Source organism: Trachemys scripta, chromosome 15 (genome assembly GCF_013100865.1).
Source record: "Trachemys scripta elegans isolate TJP31775 chromosome 15, CAS_Tse_1.0, whole genome shotgun sequence".
NCBI lineage: Eukaryota > Metazoa > Chordata > Testudines > Emydidae > Trachemys > Trachemys scripta.
In genome coordinates this window covers 18,640,754-18,660,019 of record NC_048312.1, presented here as the reverse complement: position 1 = coordinate 18,660,019, position 19,266 = coordinate 18,640,754, and the positions used below count along the sequence as shown (strand labels likewise).

The window sequence follows — 19,266 nt, the reverse complement described above, 5'->3', positions numbered from 1 at the left end:
TATGCCCCACTGCAGGCGTTTTTGGGTGGATGCAAGGTGTGTTGAGACGGGCTACGGCAGTGATGCTCAGACTGAGGCTTGCAAGCCGCAGGTGGCTCTTGGCAGCCCATGTTATTAAAACACTGATTTAATTATTAGCCAATTTATTAACCAATCAGGATGCTTTTACTATGTGATTAACCAATTGCAGCTGACAAAACAATAATACGTGGTCAGTCACTTTGCTGGGAGAATAATATACAGCTGGTAAACGAAGCAATGAATTCACACGACTGTGGCTCTTTCGGGCAACGCTGATTTGGCTCCTGAACCACTGAGGTCTGAGCATCACTAGGCTACGGGACCACCAGGAGAGGAACACACCAAATTCCTCTAGCACAGGGGAGCCCTGGGTCTGGTCTGCCTAGGAGCAAATCGCTGGCCATTAATTCAGGTCCCCAGAGGGCAGCATGGCTAGTGTGGGCACACTGCTGCCCAGGGCCTCGCTCTCCCATCGGGCCAGGCACCCCAGCTGTCGTTCTCTAGGGCAGACAGGGCCTTGGTGGGGAGCAGTCTCAGTTCCAGCTCCTGCTCCTCCAGCGGGAGGGCGCCATAGGGCACGTAGCCATGTCCCCATTTCGGCGCTTGGCCCAGCAGCTATGGTCTGGACGAGAGCAGTAGACATGGAGCACCTAGAGGCGAATTAAGGGGGTCTCAGCAGAAGCCCAGGAGCCACACGACCACATGCTGTACCTGCATTCTGGTTTTCACCACATCCAGGGGGGTGTTGCCAAAGACGCTAGCCGCTCCGGCAATGGCCCCAAATACCCCGGTGACGAGGGGGTTTATGACCTTGTTGGGATCATCCCCTGGGAAGAAGGAGAGCGACACGAAGGGGGCAGGAGGAGGGGAAAAGGGTGGAGAGAGACACAAGGACAGAGCTCATGAGCACCAAGAGGTGGGAGCACGCAGAGACATCACTGAGTGACGCTGCACAGGCCCCGACAGGCAGGGGGCACAATGAGGGGCGGTGAAAGGAACGGGGGCCCTGCAAGTGGGAGCCCCCAGTGCAGCTGGAGAAGAGGGAGCGGGGCCAAGGGGGTCAGAGATGCTCTCTCTCTCCAGGTGTGCGCAGTGAGCAGAGGGGCCTGGCTGCCTGTGTGCCGCCAAGAGTCATTTGGGGAGATTTTAAAGCAAACAAGAGCCCTCAGACCCCACAGGTGGTAAGGCAGGGAACGCGCAAGCCTAAGCCAGGGCTGGCCTAGCAGTGAGTGGGCAGGAAAGCGCCCCCTGCTGGCTTAGTTCTGAACAAACTGTCAAAAGGGGCCCAGGCCCAGTGTGCGTGGGCAGGGGTAGGGGCGTTGAGTGTGCACAGGAGAAGGAGATACGTGTATACTGCAGCAGACAGGTGCGAGCAGGGGCAGAGTGAACAGATCCCATTAGAGTCCCCACTTACTCGCCGTCTGCATCCCCCTGGGCTTTTAACGCAGGCTTCCCTTCTCCCCAGCTCTGCCCTGCCCCGGGCCCTTCCTCCGTCTTGTCAAAGCGACCCCACAAGAAACTGGTGGTGGGCGCGTTTCACTCGGAGGGAGGCGCGGGAGCTCAGCGGAGGCTGGAGAAGCCAGAGCCTGCCCTGGCTGCAGCAGGTCACCGTGCTGTGTGGTTCTCCGCCTGCAGCGCCCCCTGGAAGAGGCAGGGCCCGGAGTGGAGACGTGGGGGTGAGGCAGCGGGAGGGAGGCAGAGCGCGGATACCTTTGTACCAGTTCCTGAGCGCCGTCATGACGAAGAAGCGAATGGCCTGGTTTGATCCTTGTTTGAGGACAGTAGCGGTTAAACCCTGGTAGGTTCCCTTCAGACCTGAGGCAGGGAGAAGGGGCAGCGTTCGAGAAGGGGAAGCAGCATGACACTGGTCTCCCCAGGAACACCACCGACCCCAGGCCTTCTTGTGGCCCACAACACCACCTCCCCTTTCCCCCATTCATACACCCACCCCGGCGGGGCCCACAGCACAGAGCCCAGCTCTTCCTCACACCCCACCCACTTGGCCCTGCCGTCAGGATGGCCGAACGGGCTAAGGCGCTGCGTTCAGGTCACAGTCTCCTCTGGAGGCATGGGTTCGAATCCCACCCCGACCAGCTCTCTTAATAGGAGGGTGGGGGGAGAGAGGCATTTCCTCTCATTGGCAGTGGGGTGAGGCCGGCTCTGCATGGCTTTGGTGGCCTGTCAGAAAGCTAGACCCACCTGTTGTTTGGCCTCCCCTGCCCTCCCATGGACATGCTGACAGGGCCGCACTGCTTTCCCCTGGCCGGGCTGGGAGAGGAAAGGCGCTCGGGCCTGGGAAGCAAGTCCCCCAAGAACCAGGCTGCCTGAGGGATGAGCAGACAGTTGGAAGCCAGTGTTTTTCGAGGCCCTACGGTGCTGGCTGCCTTGGCAGCTCACAGACCAGTCTGCCACTCTGGTGGGAGGAGGCAGTTCACAACCCAGTGCCAGCGTTGCGGGGCCTTGCACGCTGCACGCCAGGGTAACGCGGAGCTGAGGCCACGCCAGGGCCCTCACCCTGCTCGCGGATGATCTCCCGCACACCATGGAAGAAGCCGCGGTACTTCGGTTTGGGGGAGCACTGGTCATGGATAAACTTCACCTGGGGCAGAGAGAAGGTTAGGACTTGTTGTTAATCCCAATCTGCATGTGAAGAGACCCCCCATCCCTCAAGCTATAGGAGCCCAAACATCCCAGTCAGATGCCTGGCAGCCGGGCTCTGCTCAGGGATTCAGCAGCGAGGGTCTTTGCTAATCTGGGGCAGCACCATACTGATGGCATTCCAGAGCGGAATGAAACCCGTCCGACATTTACCTGCAACTGCGTAAGAGTTTGCTAATGCACTCCACATGCAGTCAGAAAGGGAAGGGACCCATGCAGCCTAGGGAATCAGCCTAGGGATCAGTCTAGGACAAAAGGACTGCAGCTAGGTCTGGAATACTTGAAACACACAAGGGTCGGCACCTGGAAGGGGAGAGTCTGGAAGTCTCAGGATGGGAAGAAGGGTAGCTATTGCTAGCTCAGGCCAGCAGTGCATCCTCCCCAATGCTTAACCTATTGGTCACCCGTGAGCGTATAACATGTCAGTAAATAACAGCCCCTTCACCCTTATCGAGCAGCTTTCATCCAAGGATCTCTAAGCACTTTGCAAAGGAGGGTCCATCTATTTATCCCCACTTTGCAGATGGGAGCTTTGAGGAGCAGAGAGGTGAAGGGACGTGCCTGGGGTCACACAGCACATCAGTGGCAGAGCTGGGGACAGACTGCTGAGTCCCAGTCCTGCTGCTCACAGCTCTAAGCCTCTTCTCAGGATTACGCCGGAGAGAGTCATGCAAGCAGAGGCCAGTTTTCCAGCCCAGTCCCTGGCTCTCATGTTACAGAGTGTAGGAAGCGTTTGTATCCAGGTATCACTGAGAAGGGCACATATACTGAGAACTGAACAGGATTTCCAGGCAATGCATCATTTTTGAATCTGGGCCTGGGAGTTACAAAACAAGGGGAAAAAAAAAACCCCTGAGTCTAACACGGGGAGAAAGAGCAGAGATAGCGAAATGGCCTCATGGCGTGGGGCAGCCTGGCAATGAATTAGAAGCAACAACGATGCAAAATGCCTTTTGCTGCTATGGAGCCTTGGCTAGGTATTTCATGCAGTGTGCTGCATTTACTTCTGCCAGCAAGTGTATTGGTGTGGCTAAGCGGATATTTCATTGCATTGATACCTGACAGATTCTGGGGTCAGGCCACAAAGGTTGGCCTTGGAGAGAAGAACCACCATTCACTGCAGGCCCCAGGAAAATCAGATCCTGTCTGAGCTCTTGCTAACATTTCCCATCAACAGGAGAGACTAGAGGGAACGCCCACACACATACTCTCTCTGCACCTCTGACCGTTCACCACTAGTGGGCACCTGAAGCCCATGGACATTTCGTCTGGGCAGGAGCACCAATGCACAGAACAGCTCCCTGTGTGACGCCAGGTAGGGAGCAGAGCAGAGGCTCTGCTGGGTTAATACGCTGCTCCAACAAGCAGGCTAGCTCTGGGGCTGACAGCAGGAGGCGCTCACAGGGCAATGGTGCTCCCTGCTTGACTTCTGCCGTCCCCTCCGCAGTCGTGGTCTCTGGTCTCCCCCTATTCTCAGACCAGGGATCAGAGGGCCTGTGCTGTACCTTTATGGTCTCCATGGGACACACCACCACCACGGCCTCGGCCACCCCGGCTCCCAAGCCGCACAGCAGCCCACGCTTGCTGTCCAGGTTGCCCTTCTCGTCTCTCATGTGGTTGCTGAGAAACTCGAACATGCCGAACCTGGCCGGGGAGAAAGGCAGCCAATGCAAACCCCACCGGCCTGGGCAGACACAGCTGCTGGGCACAGGGATGGGGCCAGGGCTAGCCAGCTTCTAGTGCAGCTGGGCCAACCAGCTTGGCTGGAAGCTCCCACCGTGCCCCGGGGGCATCTCGCTATGGAGCCACGGGTCTGGCCTTTGGATCGCCTCCGGGGGGAGCGGAGAGAACAGACCAGGGATGCCGGGGGCTGATATTCTGTGCCTCCCAGAGGCTGGTTAGGGGGCTGCATAACCCAGAGCAGACTAGCTGCACTCCCTCCTGCACACCACCGCTGCAGAGGATGAGGTTGTTCTGGCTGTAAGGCAGAGAGCCAGGGACCCCCAGGAGGGGGAAGGTGCCTTAGGAGCCCTCTGAATAGGACTCGCTCTTCTTTCCCCTTGCCTGGGCGCAAGGCCACTGCAGGAAGTGACTCCCTGGCCGAGCCCCTCCGTAGCTCCTTGGCTCCAAACACCCAGCCGCTCTACGCCCATCTCATGCCTCCCACTGGGAGGAGCACAGATGCCCACACACTATTTTCCTGGCAAGGCAGGCACCTGCAAACATCGTAAGCCAGAAAGCCCAGGGGAAGGGGGGTGGCAGTGCACCCGACCCCCCCATCCGAGCAGGCTGGGAGTGCTGACAGCTATTAGCTATTGGTTCTTCATTGGCAGCGGGTAGAGAGAAGGCAGCAGAGCAGTTCCTGCAAAGCTGCTCTTGCTGGCCCTGCCGGCCCAGCCATCCTGCTCGTCTCTGAGTCACGCCCTCACGCTCCAGAGAAGAGTGAAGCTGATCTGCCAGAACTCCACCGCCCTGACCCGCCTGGGCTGGCGCTGAGGGTGAGGACCGAACTGCTAAGAAATCACACACTTTCCCCTGCAGCATCTCCTCCCTGGGAAGGCTGCGACTGCAGCAGCCAGGCCCAGCAACGTCTCCCCACTCCCTACAGTGCCTGCTGCTGGGAAAGGCTCAGCCTGGAGGAGCTGGGAGCTTCCCAAAGAGCACACTGCTGGCAGTGCCTTGGGGGAGCTCCCCACAGCAAGGCCGGCTGGCAGACAGGGCGATCCCTGGAGCCAGCCCTCCGGCAGCCTCCACTCAGGCTGGTCCTGTTAAGAGCAGGATGGTTTTCTCAATCCATCCCAAAGGGAACGGCCATCCAGGGAGGCAATCCCACCCCTGCCAGGGAACTGGGCACGCTGTCCAGTAACGATTGGCCAGACCCACCTTGACGGAGACCGTCTGTGGATAGATCCCAAACTACCCTGAGTCATTCCCTCCCCTCCCCGCAGCAGGACCGAGCTGCCTCAGCACATCTCCAAACACGAGGCCACCTCCGGACACAGGCAAGCTCCATGGCAGGCAGCCCTCAGGAAGAGTCACTCAGGGCTCCTCGGACAGACCCTGCACTGTGCTCCTTTGCAGGAGGCACGTCCATGGCCCTCCGGCCTGCTAGCCTGGGGCCCTCACCAGCCTATCCCCGCGTGCCTGGCTTTTAGGGCAGGGCTGTTCTGCGGAGAGGCTATGCGAGACGGACCCCCGGACTGAGACTCCCTCAGCAGCAAGATGGGGAGAACGGGCCACTCCAAGGGACTCCTACGGGGTTTCTCATCTGCTTGTTTGGGGGCCTGGTGGATGTCAAGGAGAGCAGGAGGATCACCTGGGCTCAGATAGTGGCAACTGCAAGTCACAAACGCCTCAGGGGCAAGGCTGGAAGTCACAGCCGGAGTGCCTTACCTCACGGCAGCCTTTGGGATGGAGCCATACACCAGTGAGCTGAGGCCTCGATAGAGCCCCTTCACTCCATGGCCCTGGACAGTCTGCTTCACGCAGTCCGCTGGGGAGAAGGCATGGAAAGAGGGGTTTAGCCAGCCCCACAAGCCAGCACGGCATCACCTTCCACCATTCAGGCTCTCCCTGGGCCGCGCACTCCCTGCTGTCCTTGGGTAACAGCCAGAGTGCTCAGGGCAGGGTAGGTGAGTGCCAGGACGGAACAGCTCAGGTAATGCAGTAACCAACACCAGGCTGCAAACGCACCATCGGAGAGAACACCGGCCCTGTCCGAGTGGACGTGTTCGTCTCATCGCTAAAGCCAAGGAGGCCAGGACCCCAACACTGCTGCAGTTAATGCATTTCCCCTCCCGCTCCAGCGTGCTGCAGCTGTGGAACGTGAAGTCCTGATTCATGTCCTCCCCCCCCGCCCCGGTGAAGTTCAAGACACATGCAGCAGGTGTCTGGCTACATGACTCAGGCTCCCTAGCTAGAACTGGGCAATGCCAAGCCCTTTGCAGAGCTGATCCAGGATGGGAGAATGGCACAGGGCACTGTTCAGCCCTGGACTCAACAAGTCAGAAGCCATGTGGCTGCAGATCCTCAGGACCCGGTTCCAAGCCAGCTGGGTTCTCTCTCACCCCAGTGACTGTTGCCCTCCAGCCTGGCCCCAGCTGACAGCGTAAGCAGCAGAGTGCAGCAGTGATACAGTACAGCACGCCGCAATGCAGCCTGTGCATAAGTAGAAGGTTATGATCCTGCCAGTGAGGGACGCCTGCCAGTCGTTCCGGGCTGGAACGAGGCCGTCATCCCTGGAACTCCTCCAGCCTGGGCACCCAACCAGGCTACCGCTAACAGGGCTCTAACGCACATGCCGTCTCCCTCAGTGACAACAGGTGTGCTGCACTGCGCAACTGGCCAGGTCTGTTAGAGGGGAGCGCTCATCTAACGGCGATGCCTCAGCTTCTAGGGACTGGTGGGGGCAGGACGTCAGACCCGATGGCCCAGCGCGCTGAGCCACCCTCTGTACCCTGAAATGGCTTCTCCCCCCTTTCCCCACCCCCCCCCCCCCCCTTGTGGGACAGGAAGGAGGCAGGCCCTCAAGTTCCAAGGGAGGGGCCTTCTGTGAGGGGCACCTGAAGACCCAGCTCACTCCCACTCCACCCACCGGTGCCAGTCTCTGCCTAGCATCTCAGCCCACTACTGGCTGCAGCGGCTCCAATAGCCCCTGACAATCGCCAGTCCCCTTGTTTGATCCCTACTCCAGTCTCTCTGTGCCCACGGCTGCCAGGCTCTGGACTTACCGATGCCTTTGTACCGGGGCGGGTTAGCTTTCTCATCCAGCTGTAGCTGAGTCTTCACATACTCCGTAGGGAATGTGATGCAGATCTCAATGCCACCGGCAATACCACCTGGGGAGAACAAGGAGGGGGAGATAGAACCAGGAACTGCACAGCATCTCAGTAGCAACTCCCTGATGCCCGTTTCTAACTGCCCAAGCCCCACTTTTCAGCACTTGGAGCCAGAGTCGGGAGTGGAGTCACCTCCCAGGTAGGCACTTGGGTAAGGGCCAGATTTGCAGAAGTGCTCAGCAACTCATGAGCTCTTTTGAGCAGCTCGTCACTTATTTTGGTGCCTACATGGGAGCACGTTTGAACAATTGCTCCTTTGAAAATCTGGCCCTCGATGCTTTCAGCAGAGCAAGTGAGACATATTCTGCCCTCCTCTTCTGTGTGGTCTGGTTAGACAGGGCAGGGGCTGGCCCTTACTGTGTGTTTGTACAACGCCGAGGGCCATGGGACCCTGGTCTCACTTGGGGCCCCTTGCTGCTACTCTCATATAATCATAATTTTGCCGGCAGAGGAGCATTTAATGCAGGACTTAAATTCAGCCAGAGCTGTCCTGAGCAGAGCTCCAGTAAATATTTTCCAACCTGCAGCAGCCCTGGTGTGCTCCGCAGGGCTGAAGCCCTGAACCCCAGGGCTCCGGGAAATACTCAGGGAGAATTTAAGCCCTGATTTAATGCCATCATTTCATAGCACCAGACGAGCTTTCAGTGCAGACCACAGACAGTTCAGGCAGGGGACGGGCGTGCACAGATACAGATTAAAGGCCTGAATTATGATCTGGGAACCAGGAACTCCTAAATTCTGGCCCCAGCTCTGGCCACAGAGGCAGTCAGTGCCAAAGGCACGTCATGTAATCGTGCTCTGCCTCCCCGCCCCCCCCACAGCCTGTAAGACGGGGATAATGGTAATTATCTGCCTCACGGTGTTAGCATGAAAATTCACTAAATCTCAATAAAGTACTTTAAAGATACAGTGCTGGGTATGCAGTAACTGCAGCAGAGAGACACCTGTCCCCCCTCCTCCAACGCTCCCCACATTCCTGCCAAAGCCCTGTCCCAACTGCTCCCTTTCACACACACACCCACTTAGAACAGCCTCTCCTTTCACCCCAAGAGCCCTCTGCTCCTCCAGCAGACACGCGTGTGACGCAATCCAGCTGTAAAGCACACATCCTGCTCTGTGCTTGCACCAGCCTGTGCCTTCAGATTGTGAAATCCTCAGGCCAAGGATCTGTTTGCGCAGCACAGCTCACCAGGTATACAGCACTGTGTGCTTACCGCACTCCCTGTGTCGGGAGTTTCTATCTATATGTGGAGACACAAACCAGCACCAGGAAATTCTGGTCACTGTCTGATCCCCAGGCCAGTAGCTATAGTAGGTGGGCAAGTAAAAGCTGCTTTGTGTTTTAATCGGTATGGTGAGGCTGGGCAAGTAGATTTAGTGTCTGGTCTGGTCCATTTCCATAGCAATTTCACAAGGCTCACAGACACCAGCATCACCCGGGGTTACACACTAAGTTAGAAGCAGCACAGAACTGCTTGGATTTTTTCCACCTGGTTCCTATTACAGTAGTTTAAAGTTAGACCCCCGCGTCTCTAGCACCCCAGTGCCCAAGCCTGAAGGGACAGGGCCAAGAATATAGATTAAGGCCACAAGGGACCTTTAGATCATCTCGTCTGACCTCCCGTGTAACACAGCCACAGCTCTTCACCCAGTTACCCATGCACTATGCCCAGTGACTAAGGCAGGGCTTCCAGAAAGACATCCAGACTTGATCTGCCATCATGGAGAATCCACCACTTCCAGGGGTTAATCCCATGCCTCACTGTTAAAAACTGGGCCCTAATTTCTAATGGGAATTTGTCTGGCTGCAGCTTCCAGCCATTGGGTCTTGTTCTGCCTTTGTCCCCTTTAATGCCTGGAGTTAATAGGTTAACAGCCCCTAAGCCAGCACTCCCCCCTAAAGGCAGCAAGTTAATGATAAAATCTCCCCCCCTCCTTGGTTCTAAGAGGAGGCAGCCCTGCTTTAAAGAGGGCTACCTGAGCAAGGCCCCCGCCCCCAGAGCTCACAGGCACAGAGCTGCCTGCACAACTAGCTCTAGGGATTTTCTTGCCCTAAGCAAACATCCATCCCTGTTGGGGTGTGCCCGCCCCCCCCCCCCCCCCCCCAAAGGGCTACTGAGCATTCCCCTGCCTTAGGAAGTCAGCCTGGGAATGCCGAGATTCCACAGGTGCACAATAAATGCTCCATGGGAAAAACCTGCCACATCTGTTGTAATATAGACACTGAAGCCAGGAAGTCCAAAGTGCTAATTCCAGCTCTGGTACGGACCCGTTGGGTGGCCAGTGTTCTTATTTGTGTCTCTGACGGTGATGCTCAGAGGTTCCACCCATTGTGCTAGGCCCTGTACAAACACAGGGAGCCCCAGTGCCTGCCCTGAAGAGCTTGCAATCTATATAGACAAGACAGACAGACAAAGGGTAGAAGAAGAAATAGATACGGGAAGTGAAGGGGCCCACACTGGGTTGCACAGCAGGTCAGCCACCGAACCAGGGACAGAACCCGGGTCTCTTGATTCCCAGTTTGGTGCCCTATCCACAAGGCCACACTGCCTCTTCTACCCAGTCACAGCCTTTTCTGTGCCTCGGTTTCTCTATATGTGCGAAGAGGATAATATCGTAATCTGAGTGTCCCGTGAGGTAGGTAGCTAGTGGCTGCAATACTCCTGTTTAGTTGGAAAGCAACAAATCATTACTGCTAACTGCCAAATAATTGCAGAATGACTAACCAGGACAAGAACAAGAGAAGCACCACACCAGAAAAAAAATGAAACAAGAGTGGCGCAGAGAGCTCTCCTCTGAACGCGTCATCGCTGCAGTAAAGCCTTGAGTGCTGGCCAGCCCTTGCTCCAGCCCATTGCGGGGGGTGGGCAGGGGGGTTAAGAGAACAGGAAAGAGGCCAGATTGTCCTGCTCAGAGCCCTACCTAGAATTCTCACCATACTCAACACAATGGGGCCCACGTGACCGTGAAATCCTTATGGCAATCACAAGCCATGCTGGGACAGGCCAGTTTGCTCTCAGATACCATGCCAACCCACACAGCCTGGTACTCCATAAACGTGAAGAGCGCGTAACGGTTTCACAAAACAACTTAAGTCCAGGCAGCAATTTCCACACCAACTGCGGCTCAGGTTGGCCTGAGGGAGTCACATGCAGAACTCCAGGATTAACTGATAAATAGCGGGGGAGGAATTAGACAAAGGGGAAGGGTGTTCGCAGCTCAGATCTGCAAGGAGATAGAGTAAGTGAGGCGGAAGGATACAAAGGGAAGCTGGTAGTGCAAAGGCAAAGAACAAGAAGAGGAGTACAGACAAAATGTCAAGTATCAGGGGGTAGCCGTGTTAGTCTGTATCTACAAAAACAACAAGGAGTCTGGTGGCAATTTAAAGACTAACAGATTTATTTGGGCATAAGCTTTCTTGGGTAAAAACCTCACTTCTGATGCATCTGAAGAAGTGAGGTTTTTACCCACGAAAGCTTATGCCCAGACAAAATGTCACATTCATCAGGGATGAGCTAGTAGGATTACTCAAAACAGCTTCCACTTGGAAAAGCCCTTTTCACCTTTTAAACACCACCACAAAGATTAAAACACCCCAAGGATGGTGTTCAAGATCACAGCTGCTACGTTTTTAGCATCAGAGAGAACAACAACTGGAACCTACCTGGCACTAGGGTTTGGCAGCCAAGTGCTGTAACTGACAGGCAGCTACTCGGTGCCAGAACGTCCGTGTAATTGTAAATAAGCCTGCAGAGACATTCTGGGATGAGCTGGTGTCGAGAGCAGTGGGAAGTTAGTGTGCTTTTATTAGAGTCGTTTGAAAAAGAGTTTCCCTTTCAAGAAATTCCAGACTTTGGTGTGAAGAGTCCCTGGCATCCAAGCAGCTTGCGACAGGCGTATTTGGGGCCAAGATGTGTTTTCCACAGACCCCCAAACTTTTCTCAAGAGTCAGCAGATCCAGTTCCTTGGCACCACACCCGTATTTGCACAGGCTGATTTCAGTAGGGCGAAGTAGGATAAAGTGTCAGATTTGACCCTGAATTCACTGGATGCTGGTGCTTTGTGTCGCAACCGGAACAGCTCTTTTAGTACTGAGGGATATTAAAATAGCTATGAAATGGCTGAAGAAACACCCCAGAGTAGCAGGGGGGGAAAAAGGATGAGAAGAAGAAACCCTTTCAGAACTGCCCACGGGCAGCAGCAGAAGTATAAAAAGCATCCGCAGTTCCTGCCCTGTAATAGTGATTCTCCAACAAACAACCTTAAGAACGAGACTGCCTCGAGACACAAGGACTCCTGTAGCTGGCGAAGTGACTGCATGTTTCGCATTCCGACGGCGCCATTTCCCTCCAGCTACATTCAAAAGGCAGCCCAAGAAGCCTGCGCAGAACTGAGCCTGCACCCACATGCACTCCCTGCCTCTCTCTAATTTGGTTCTTTTCAAAAGGCCTGGTCTAGACTTAAAATGTAGATCGACGTAGCTATGTTGTTTGGGGTGAAAATAATCCACATCCTAGCTATGACAAACTAACCCACAGTGTGGGCACAGATATTTAAATGGAAGAATGCTTCCATTGACCTAGCTACTGCTGCTTGGGGAGATAGATCACCTACAGGAACAGAAAAACTCTTTCCATTGTCATTGGAAGTGCCCACGCTAAGGCCGCTACGCAGCGTAGCTACAGCACTATGGCTGTGCCACTGTACTGCCCATAGCATAGACAGGCAAGGAGCAGAACTCGTCTCCCAACTCCCTTAGCACTGAATTAGAGATCCCTAGTCACATTCCAGCTGTGAAATTAATGCAACCAGACCGATCACTCGTGATGCACTTCAACCCAGACTGGGCAAATTGGCCTTCATAGAGTAAAAGGAACTGGCCCTACCCATAACCCTGTTAGCCTGACCCAGCCTTGTTGCCCTCTCCGGTAGCCCTAAGCTTATATGCGGTTCTGGCAAGAGTTAGGTTAAATCTGTGGTGTCTGAGCTAATGTTTTGAGCGCCTCCAAGTTGCGGCTTCTGAATTTATTCAGGATGTGGAAGTGCTAATCAGACCAAGCCAGGCTGTTCTCACTGGATTTCTGGCCCCGGTAGAAATGAGCAATGCTCAAGAGCATAGTAGAAAAACCTGTTCCCATGAGATCCCCAACCCAATCCTGGAGGTCAAAGGAGCCAAACGTTTGAGCGAAGCCTACCAAGCTTGGATCTGAGCTTTCCCAGAGCTCAGGAGGTCTCGAGCATGGTTTGGCTCCAGGGTTTTGGTTTGGCCTAGTGGTGAAGTCTGGATCCACGTGAGAATTTTCCTAGTGTTCGGGATGTTTGCATCAGGTGCATTTCTGACTGTGGTTCAGTTATAACACTCTCCTGGAACGCAGACACGCGGTATGTGGGGTTTACGGGCTGTAGGAAGTGTAACTCAGATCAAACAAAGGAGCAGTGGGCTACAATCAGTGAGCAGAGAAATGGATGCTAACAAGTGCCCAACCTAAAAGCCCCATTTCCGTCAAAGGCTTGTGCACACTATTGCCTTTTGAGAGATGAGACACTGGATCGTGCCTTATTGAATCTGCAGTCTCCTGGGCCTGTGATCAATGAAAGGGTCAGTTTTAGCCCTTGGTTTCTACCAGCATTGAAGGCACATACTGACCATATGAGCTTCATCTCCTGCCACTCTGTGTCCCGCCCAGTTCAGATTCCTTCCCTGGAGGAGGAGGAGGAGAAACCTTCAAGAGCATTATGGAGCCCTGCAGCTGTGGCCCCTAGCGACGCTCAAACTAGCGAGAGTGCTTGGGACCAGTACTAGGACAAGTCAAACACTCAGATCTTTCAGCCCTGGGGATCCATGGGGATTGTCTCCATCATGTGGGCGCGTGTTAACCATGCCTGGCTCACACCCCTGCCCCAGCCAGTGGTGCATGCACCGTTCAGGTGGAGAGCAGGCCTGCTCCTGGACTCCTCCCTTGATCTTTGACTAGTGTCACAAAACTCAAAGGGCCCAAATTCAAGCTTGCAGAGTCCAGTCATTTTCATGGGGCTGCCCCAGAGATGGGCGTGGTCCCAGGTGCCCATTCTCCTCCCCAGACACTGGAGGTGATGTGAGGTTTGTGGCAGTGGAGGAGGCTGTGATACACCTACACAGCTCATTCTCACAGCCTCTCCCTCCCCACTGTCAGGGAAGAAGAAGGAACCTAACCCCCCTTAGTGGCCCGGCCAGCTCCCTTTCCATGCTGCTCTCATTCACAGAGAACAGCTACTCAGCATGACTTAGCAGAGAGGTCCTCTGCCTGTCATTGGCTCACAGACAACACCCCATGAAGGGAACACAATCTGCCGTGGCTGCAGCGTCAGCAGGGATGTGGAACAGCTCATAATGGACAGAGCTATGAATGGCCCAGAGGGAGAACAAAGAGAAACTTTTACCATGAGAGCCGGCCCACTTGGAGATTACATTCCACTCTGCAACAAGAATAAGGAACTTGAGGTTCTGTCTGTGCTTCCTCTGCTGACTTGGAGGAGAGGCAAATTCAAGGCAGACACCCAATACTAACAGGAAATCTAAAGAAACTGCAGGGGGAGGGGAGGCAGGATGGGTGTTACAGGGTTCAGCAGGCACCCACCACTGCTTGAAGTCACTGCCTATAGCAGGGCAGCAACTCTGAGCCTTTTGGGGCCACTGTAGCAGACAGTGCCCCGAGTCTGCCATTTGGACATGTGCTTGGTTTGCTCCAAGATGGGCGTTTAGAGCAGGCCAAGCTCTATAACAAAACAACAACATCTAGCTCGGATACAACGCTTGTCATCTTTAGATCTCAAAGCACTTTACAAAGGAGGTCAGGATCATTATCCCCGTTTCACAGCTGGGGAAACGGGCACGGAGCAGTGCTGTGATTTGTGCAAGGTCACCCCACAGGCCAGTAGCAGAGTTGGGAGTAGAACCAAGTCTTCTGTCCCATGTTCTAGCCAGTAGGCCACACACTAGGCCTTCCCTAGGACGGAGTCTGCACCGCTGAGCCCGGAGCATGTGCACTGCACTGGGGCCCAGCACGCAGACTCCCCATAAGAGTCAGGGAAGGGAAGCACCAATACTGGAATTGTGGTTCCCAACCAGCGGCACATAGAGAGCGCAGTGCTTGAAGGGTTCAGTATTCCATGTGTAGCGCAATTCCTCCATCCGTCTGGCCATCACTGCATGTTTCATAGGCCTCCTTCCCCTAGACTGTAGTTCTAAATTAGAGACAACTTTTGAAAATTCAGCCCCAACCTCACCAGCGTTGCAGTTACTGCCTCCCTCACTGACAGGCTTAACCTATTCAGCTTTTCCCACTCTGGTGACGTCTGGTGCTTTTCTTAATGCCCCAGCTCCTGGAGGCATGGGATTACGGGAGAAGCAGCTCAGCTTTTTTTTATTATTAATTATTATTATTATTATTAAAAGAAGATGTAGATTTCTAGCCCTCACAGTCCCAAAAGGTTCAAAGCCCAGAAGGCAGATAAAACCCCTGAAGGACTATTTTAAAATCTGGGGGGGGGGGGGGTGTCTTTTTTTTTAAAGTCAATTTCATGGTGTCTGAGGCCATGACTCATGATTTTGGGGTGCTTTGGGCTGGCAAACTGCCCGTTCACACTAGCAAAGCATTTCAGAAACCTCAGAAGGAAGTTGCTCTGTCAATGTATTTGTATTACTCAGGATATTCCCCACGAGCGGTCAACAATCTTCTATTCATTGAACTTTTTGAAACTTTGCACTTTTAGAGAGGTAAGGGATTGACTCTGTACACAAATTTGCAGAGGGACAATAGAGTTGAGGTCTGTTATTTCTCACCTCTATTTATTTTAAAACATTTTTGCTGTTAACAAGCATGTTACCTCTGGAGACACAAATACACAGTTTGAGAACTGTAAAACTAAGCATCTCTGATGGTATCTTCTAGACTGAGCACTGAGACCCATTGGGCAGATAGAAAGATTAACCTAAATCTATACAGAAGCCTGTGGAACCCCATAAGATTGGGTCCCTAATCCATGAACTATTGGAACTTATGTGCAAAACTTTTCTTAAACATTACATGAATATATTGTCTCATACTATAGAATTAGAATTTATAATCCCTATTCCATGACGAGATATCTTTGCGCTATAATGTATATCTATCTTTAGATTAAAATGCTTTTTTCCTCAAAAAGCATTTTGACAAAAAAACAACCCAATTTAAATTAAAAGCATTGATTTTCAGAGGAAGTGTCGGGAGCAGGGTGGATAATGAGCCGCGACTTGTCCAGTAGAACAACTTCAGCAAGGAAGGGCAGAGAGAGAGAGAGAGAGAGAGTGTGTCTGTGTCATGCTTAGCCCAACATTTAATACTTCCCTTCACAGCCTACCCTTCCAAGGTCTCCTGGACTTGCAGCGCACCCCTCAACTGCCCTTTCATTCAGGGGTCCCTCCACATCCCCATCCCCACAACAGTCATCCCCCAACCCAACCCCAAATCATCACAGCCCTAACTCAATGGAGCTCTGCCAGTCTTGGAGCAACACTACCAATCCCAAACATTCAAAAACCAGGAGTCAGCCCCTGAAAAATTCTGAGCTTTTTAAAAATAAATTTGGGAGGGACCTTCTGATTTTGGGCCTCTTGTGCTCATCTTTCCATGCCCCTCTCTGCAATTATGAGAGCTAGAAACACATTTATTTTGAATGGAAAGGGGAGACTCTCAGGGAGTCATCACATGACTCCAGGAGGTAGAGCTCTCAGAAAATCAAATGTCATGGGGTTCTTGACTTGGCAATACCCGCAAGAGCCCTAAGTGCATGCCATATCTCAGTTCCTACACACTGTGCTGTCACTTAGTCTGTTATGTAGCCAAAGATAACAGAGCTTAAAGCAGGTTACCTTGTCTTGTAGCTCTTCCACACTACAGTAACTAGAACAAGGGGGCTGGCCCCCTCCCAGAGATACTGACAGTCACACCTTCCTGCAGGCTCAAACTCGCCACCTTCTTAATTACTGGCGAAACTGGTTTCATGCTCACACCCTCAAAGCACAAGCTTCTTTTCCACTCAGCCAAGAGGAAAACGGCAGGCAGCTGCCTTTCGAACAGTGGGAGGAATGCAGCACAGCTACCCCCTGGAGAACTAGTCTCACACAGTCTCTTCCCTCGGCCAGGCAAAACCTGCGCTAGGAAGTGCAGCTGCTCCGGAAGTCAGAACGGCCAGATCCTCCACTGGATCTCATCTGCAAGGGGAGAAGCTGGCTAGTGTGGTTTAACATGGACCACAGCCACCCAGAACCTCCCTTGATGAAGCAGGACAGGTATCCAGAAAAGTGTTGGTACCATTCGGAACCTCTGCAGAGCTGCTTAGACCTTCAGCTGTTAAGTGGGGTTCCCATGATCATCATCCCCAGTGTCTATTCATGCACGCTGCCCATTCTGCCCACTCTTTTGTGCCCCGGCTGGATGGCAGATCAGTGCAACCCACACGGTCTTCCCACTTGCCCCTGTTGCCGGACCACCCCATCCTGGATGTGTACCCTAGAGAGCTGCTTGTCTCTACTGCATTTGGCCCATTGCATCTATTATTTTATTAGAAAGTCATGGGGACACATTCCTTGGACAGCACAATGGGACCAGCCCACAGACACCTCCCCAGTGTAACTCCACTCACGTTACTCTGGGGATGAATTGGGCACAGACCGCGTTAAAAATACCCTAGCAACCTGCCAGGTTTAAGCCTGTAATCCTACAGCCTTGCAAACCATGCTTCTTTCTCCCATGGCTGCTGTTTGCAGACACTGCCGCTGACTTCACAAACACACACTGGTTTGCCTGACAGGGCCAGAAAAAGGCTTCTTTTCATCTTCCTCTGGGAAGTCCATGGAAAGTGCCCCAGGAACTCCTGTCTTGAGCTGTGGCAACACTGCTGCAGCAAGTCCCCCACCTAGCCGTGCTGACGAGGAGGCTTCCTAACCCTATAAAGAGACAAGTGGGTGAGGTGACAGCTTTTACTGGACCAACTCTTGTTGAGGAGAGACAAGCTTTTGAGCTTACACAGAGCTCATCTTGTGGTGCAATCGAAGAGATTGCCTCTCCCACCTTGTCCCTCTGCCATCCTGGGACCAACACAGCTACAACTGCACTGCATAGCCCTGCAAATCACATTGCTGGAGAACTCTGCTCCAACTGCAAGAGGCTGCAACAGACACAGAGGCGGCTTGTTTTCCTTTCAATCCCCCCTCCATCCACGTCCAGCATGGTGCAGCTACAAAGCGTGCTGAGGAGCAGAAGGCCACCTGGCTTGTAGGATTGCTTCATCCACTATGGCTTTACAGTCACGGGAACACATACTCGCAGTTACCCAGTGCCTTTCACCCAATGTACTCCAAGCACATCAGGATTCCTATTTACACATGGGGCACCAAAGTGATGTCTCTTATCCACGGTCACCTAGCGAGTTAGTGGAAGAGCCAGGAATTGATCCCCAACTCTCCGGCTGCCCAGTGCCACACCTCATCCACTAGGCTCTGCTGCCTCTCGGGGAAGGCACTGATTCCCACTCCCAGATGTCCACGGTCTGAGGATCCAAACACTTGGGTCACGAGACCCAGCAGCACGGTCACTGCACCCAACATAGCGGTTTGCACTGTCATGCAAAGAGCCTTGGCTTTCAATGGCGTTAGTCAAGTCCAGCCTGGGCTTTCAATAGATTGGGTCAGGGCCAGCTCTAACTGGTCCCTAGTAAGTAGCTCCCACTGCAAGGAAGAGAACAGCAGAGTCCGTCCTACAGATGCTGATTAGCTTAGTGGCCAACAAGGAGAGAAGCTAATGGAGTTTCACTGCTCCATGCACAGACTGACTGTGCTTCACATCCCATCCTATACTGGCAACAATGCAACTCTGCACAGCTAAAGTCACCTTCCCAGCCAAAGTCACTCTCCAACCCTTCCCATGAGCCAATGATTTCGTCTTGTACATTTTAAGAGCTGTGAGTCATCAGTTCCCAGACACTCAGCTGTCGCGATTCCTTCTGAGCTGCCAGAGCGACATTAAAATGCCAAGCCAGAGGATGAGAGCACTGCGGCCTGACTGAGCTGGCAAGAGGAGCAGCCTTTTTGAGGCTTGCAAGACAGGTGCGTTTTGCCAGTTCCTTGCTGGATTGTCAGCATTTCCAGCCAGCCTCTGGCACCATCAGGAAGGGAATGACACTTGCTACAGAACTTCTTACATCAAACTCTACTATGGAGTAAAGATTGAGGTCTTAACTCTGAAGAGAACAAAGCATGTGGGCTAGATTCTGGTTTCAAGCAACAGAGGGTCCTGTGGCACCTTTGAGACTAACAGAAGTATTGGGAGCATAAGCTTTCGTGGGTAAGAACCTCACTCCTTCAGATGCAAGAAGTGAGGTTCTTACCCACGAAAGCTTATGCTCCCAATACTTCTGTTAGTCTCAAAGGTGCCACAGGACCCTCTGTTGCAGTTTTCATAGGGTTATCTTTATGTTATGGGACCAATCATCAGCTGGTGCAAATCAACATAGCTCCATTGGATCTGGCCCTGTATTTCCACTTTGCAAAGGGTTTTCTTTACTGTTCTATTAGATGATTTGTAACTTTAGCTACAATTTCCACAGAGTTGCATGCTAATACCCTTCCTTTTCTTACCATATAAAGAATCCACAAGGATAAAAGCCTTCACTGTGTCTTGCTGTATTTATTTTTTGGCTTTGATTGCCACTTCAGTCTAAAACACTTTGC

The 19,266-nt window shown here is 53.2% G+C and overlaps 1 protein-coding gene across 1 annotated transcript in view; it reads right to left on the bottom strand.

Annotated features, from left to right (window-relative positions):
- Positions 1-19,266, bottom strand: part of SLC25A1 (solute carrier family 25 member 1) — a 41,788-nt gene that overhangs the window by 4,596 nt on the left and 17,926 nt on the right. Inside the window, exons 2-7 of the mRNA XM_034790775.1 lie at positions 7,410-7,517; positions 6,073-6,172; positions 4,185-4,323; positions 2,536-2,620; positions 1,732-1,836; positions 733-848 (exon numbers count right to left, since the gene is read on the bottom strand). Of these exons, the coding sequence (XP_034646666.1) occupies positions 733-848; positions 1,732-1,836; positions 2,536-2,620; positions 4,185-4,323; positions 6,073-6,172; positions 7,410-7,517 (653 nt within the window). The remainder of the gene's footprint in view (positions 1-732; positions 849-1,731; positions 1,837-2,535; positions 2,621-4,184; positions 4,324-6,072; positions 6,173-7,409; positions 7,518-19,266) is intronic.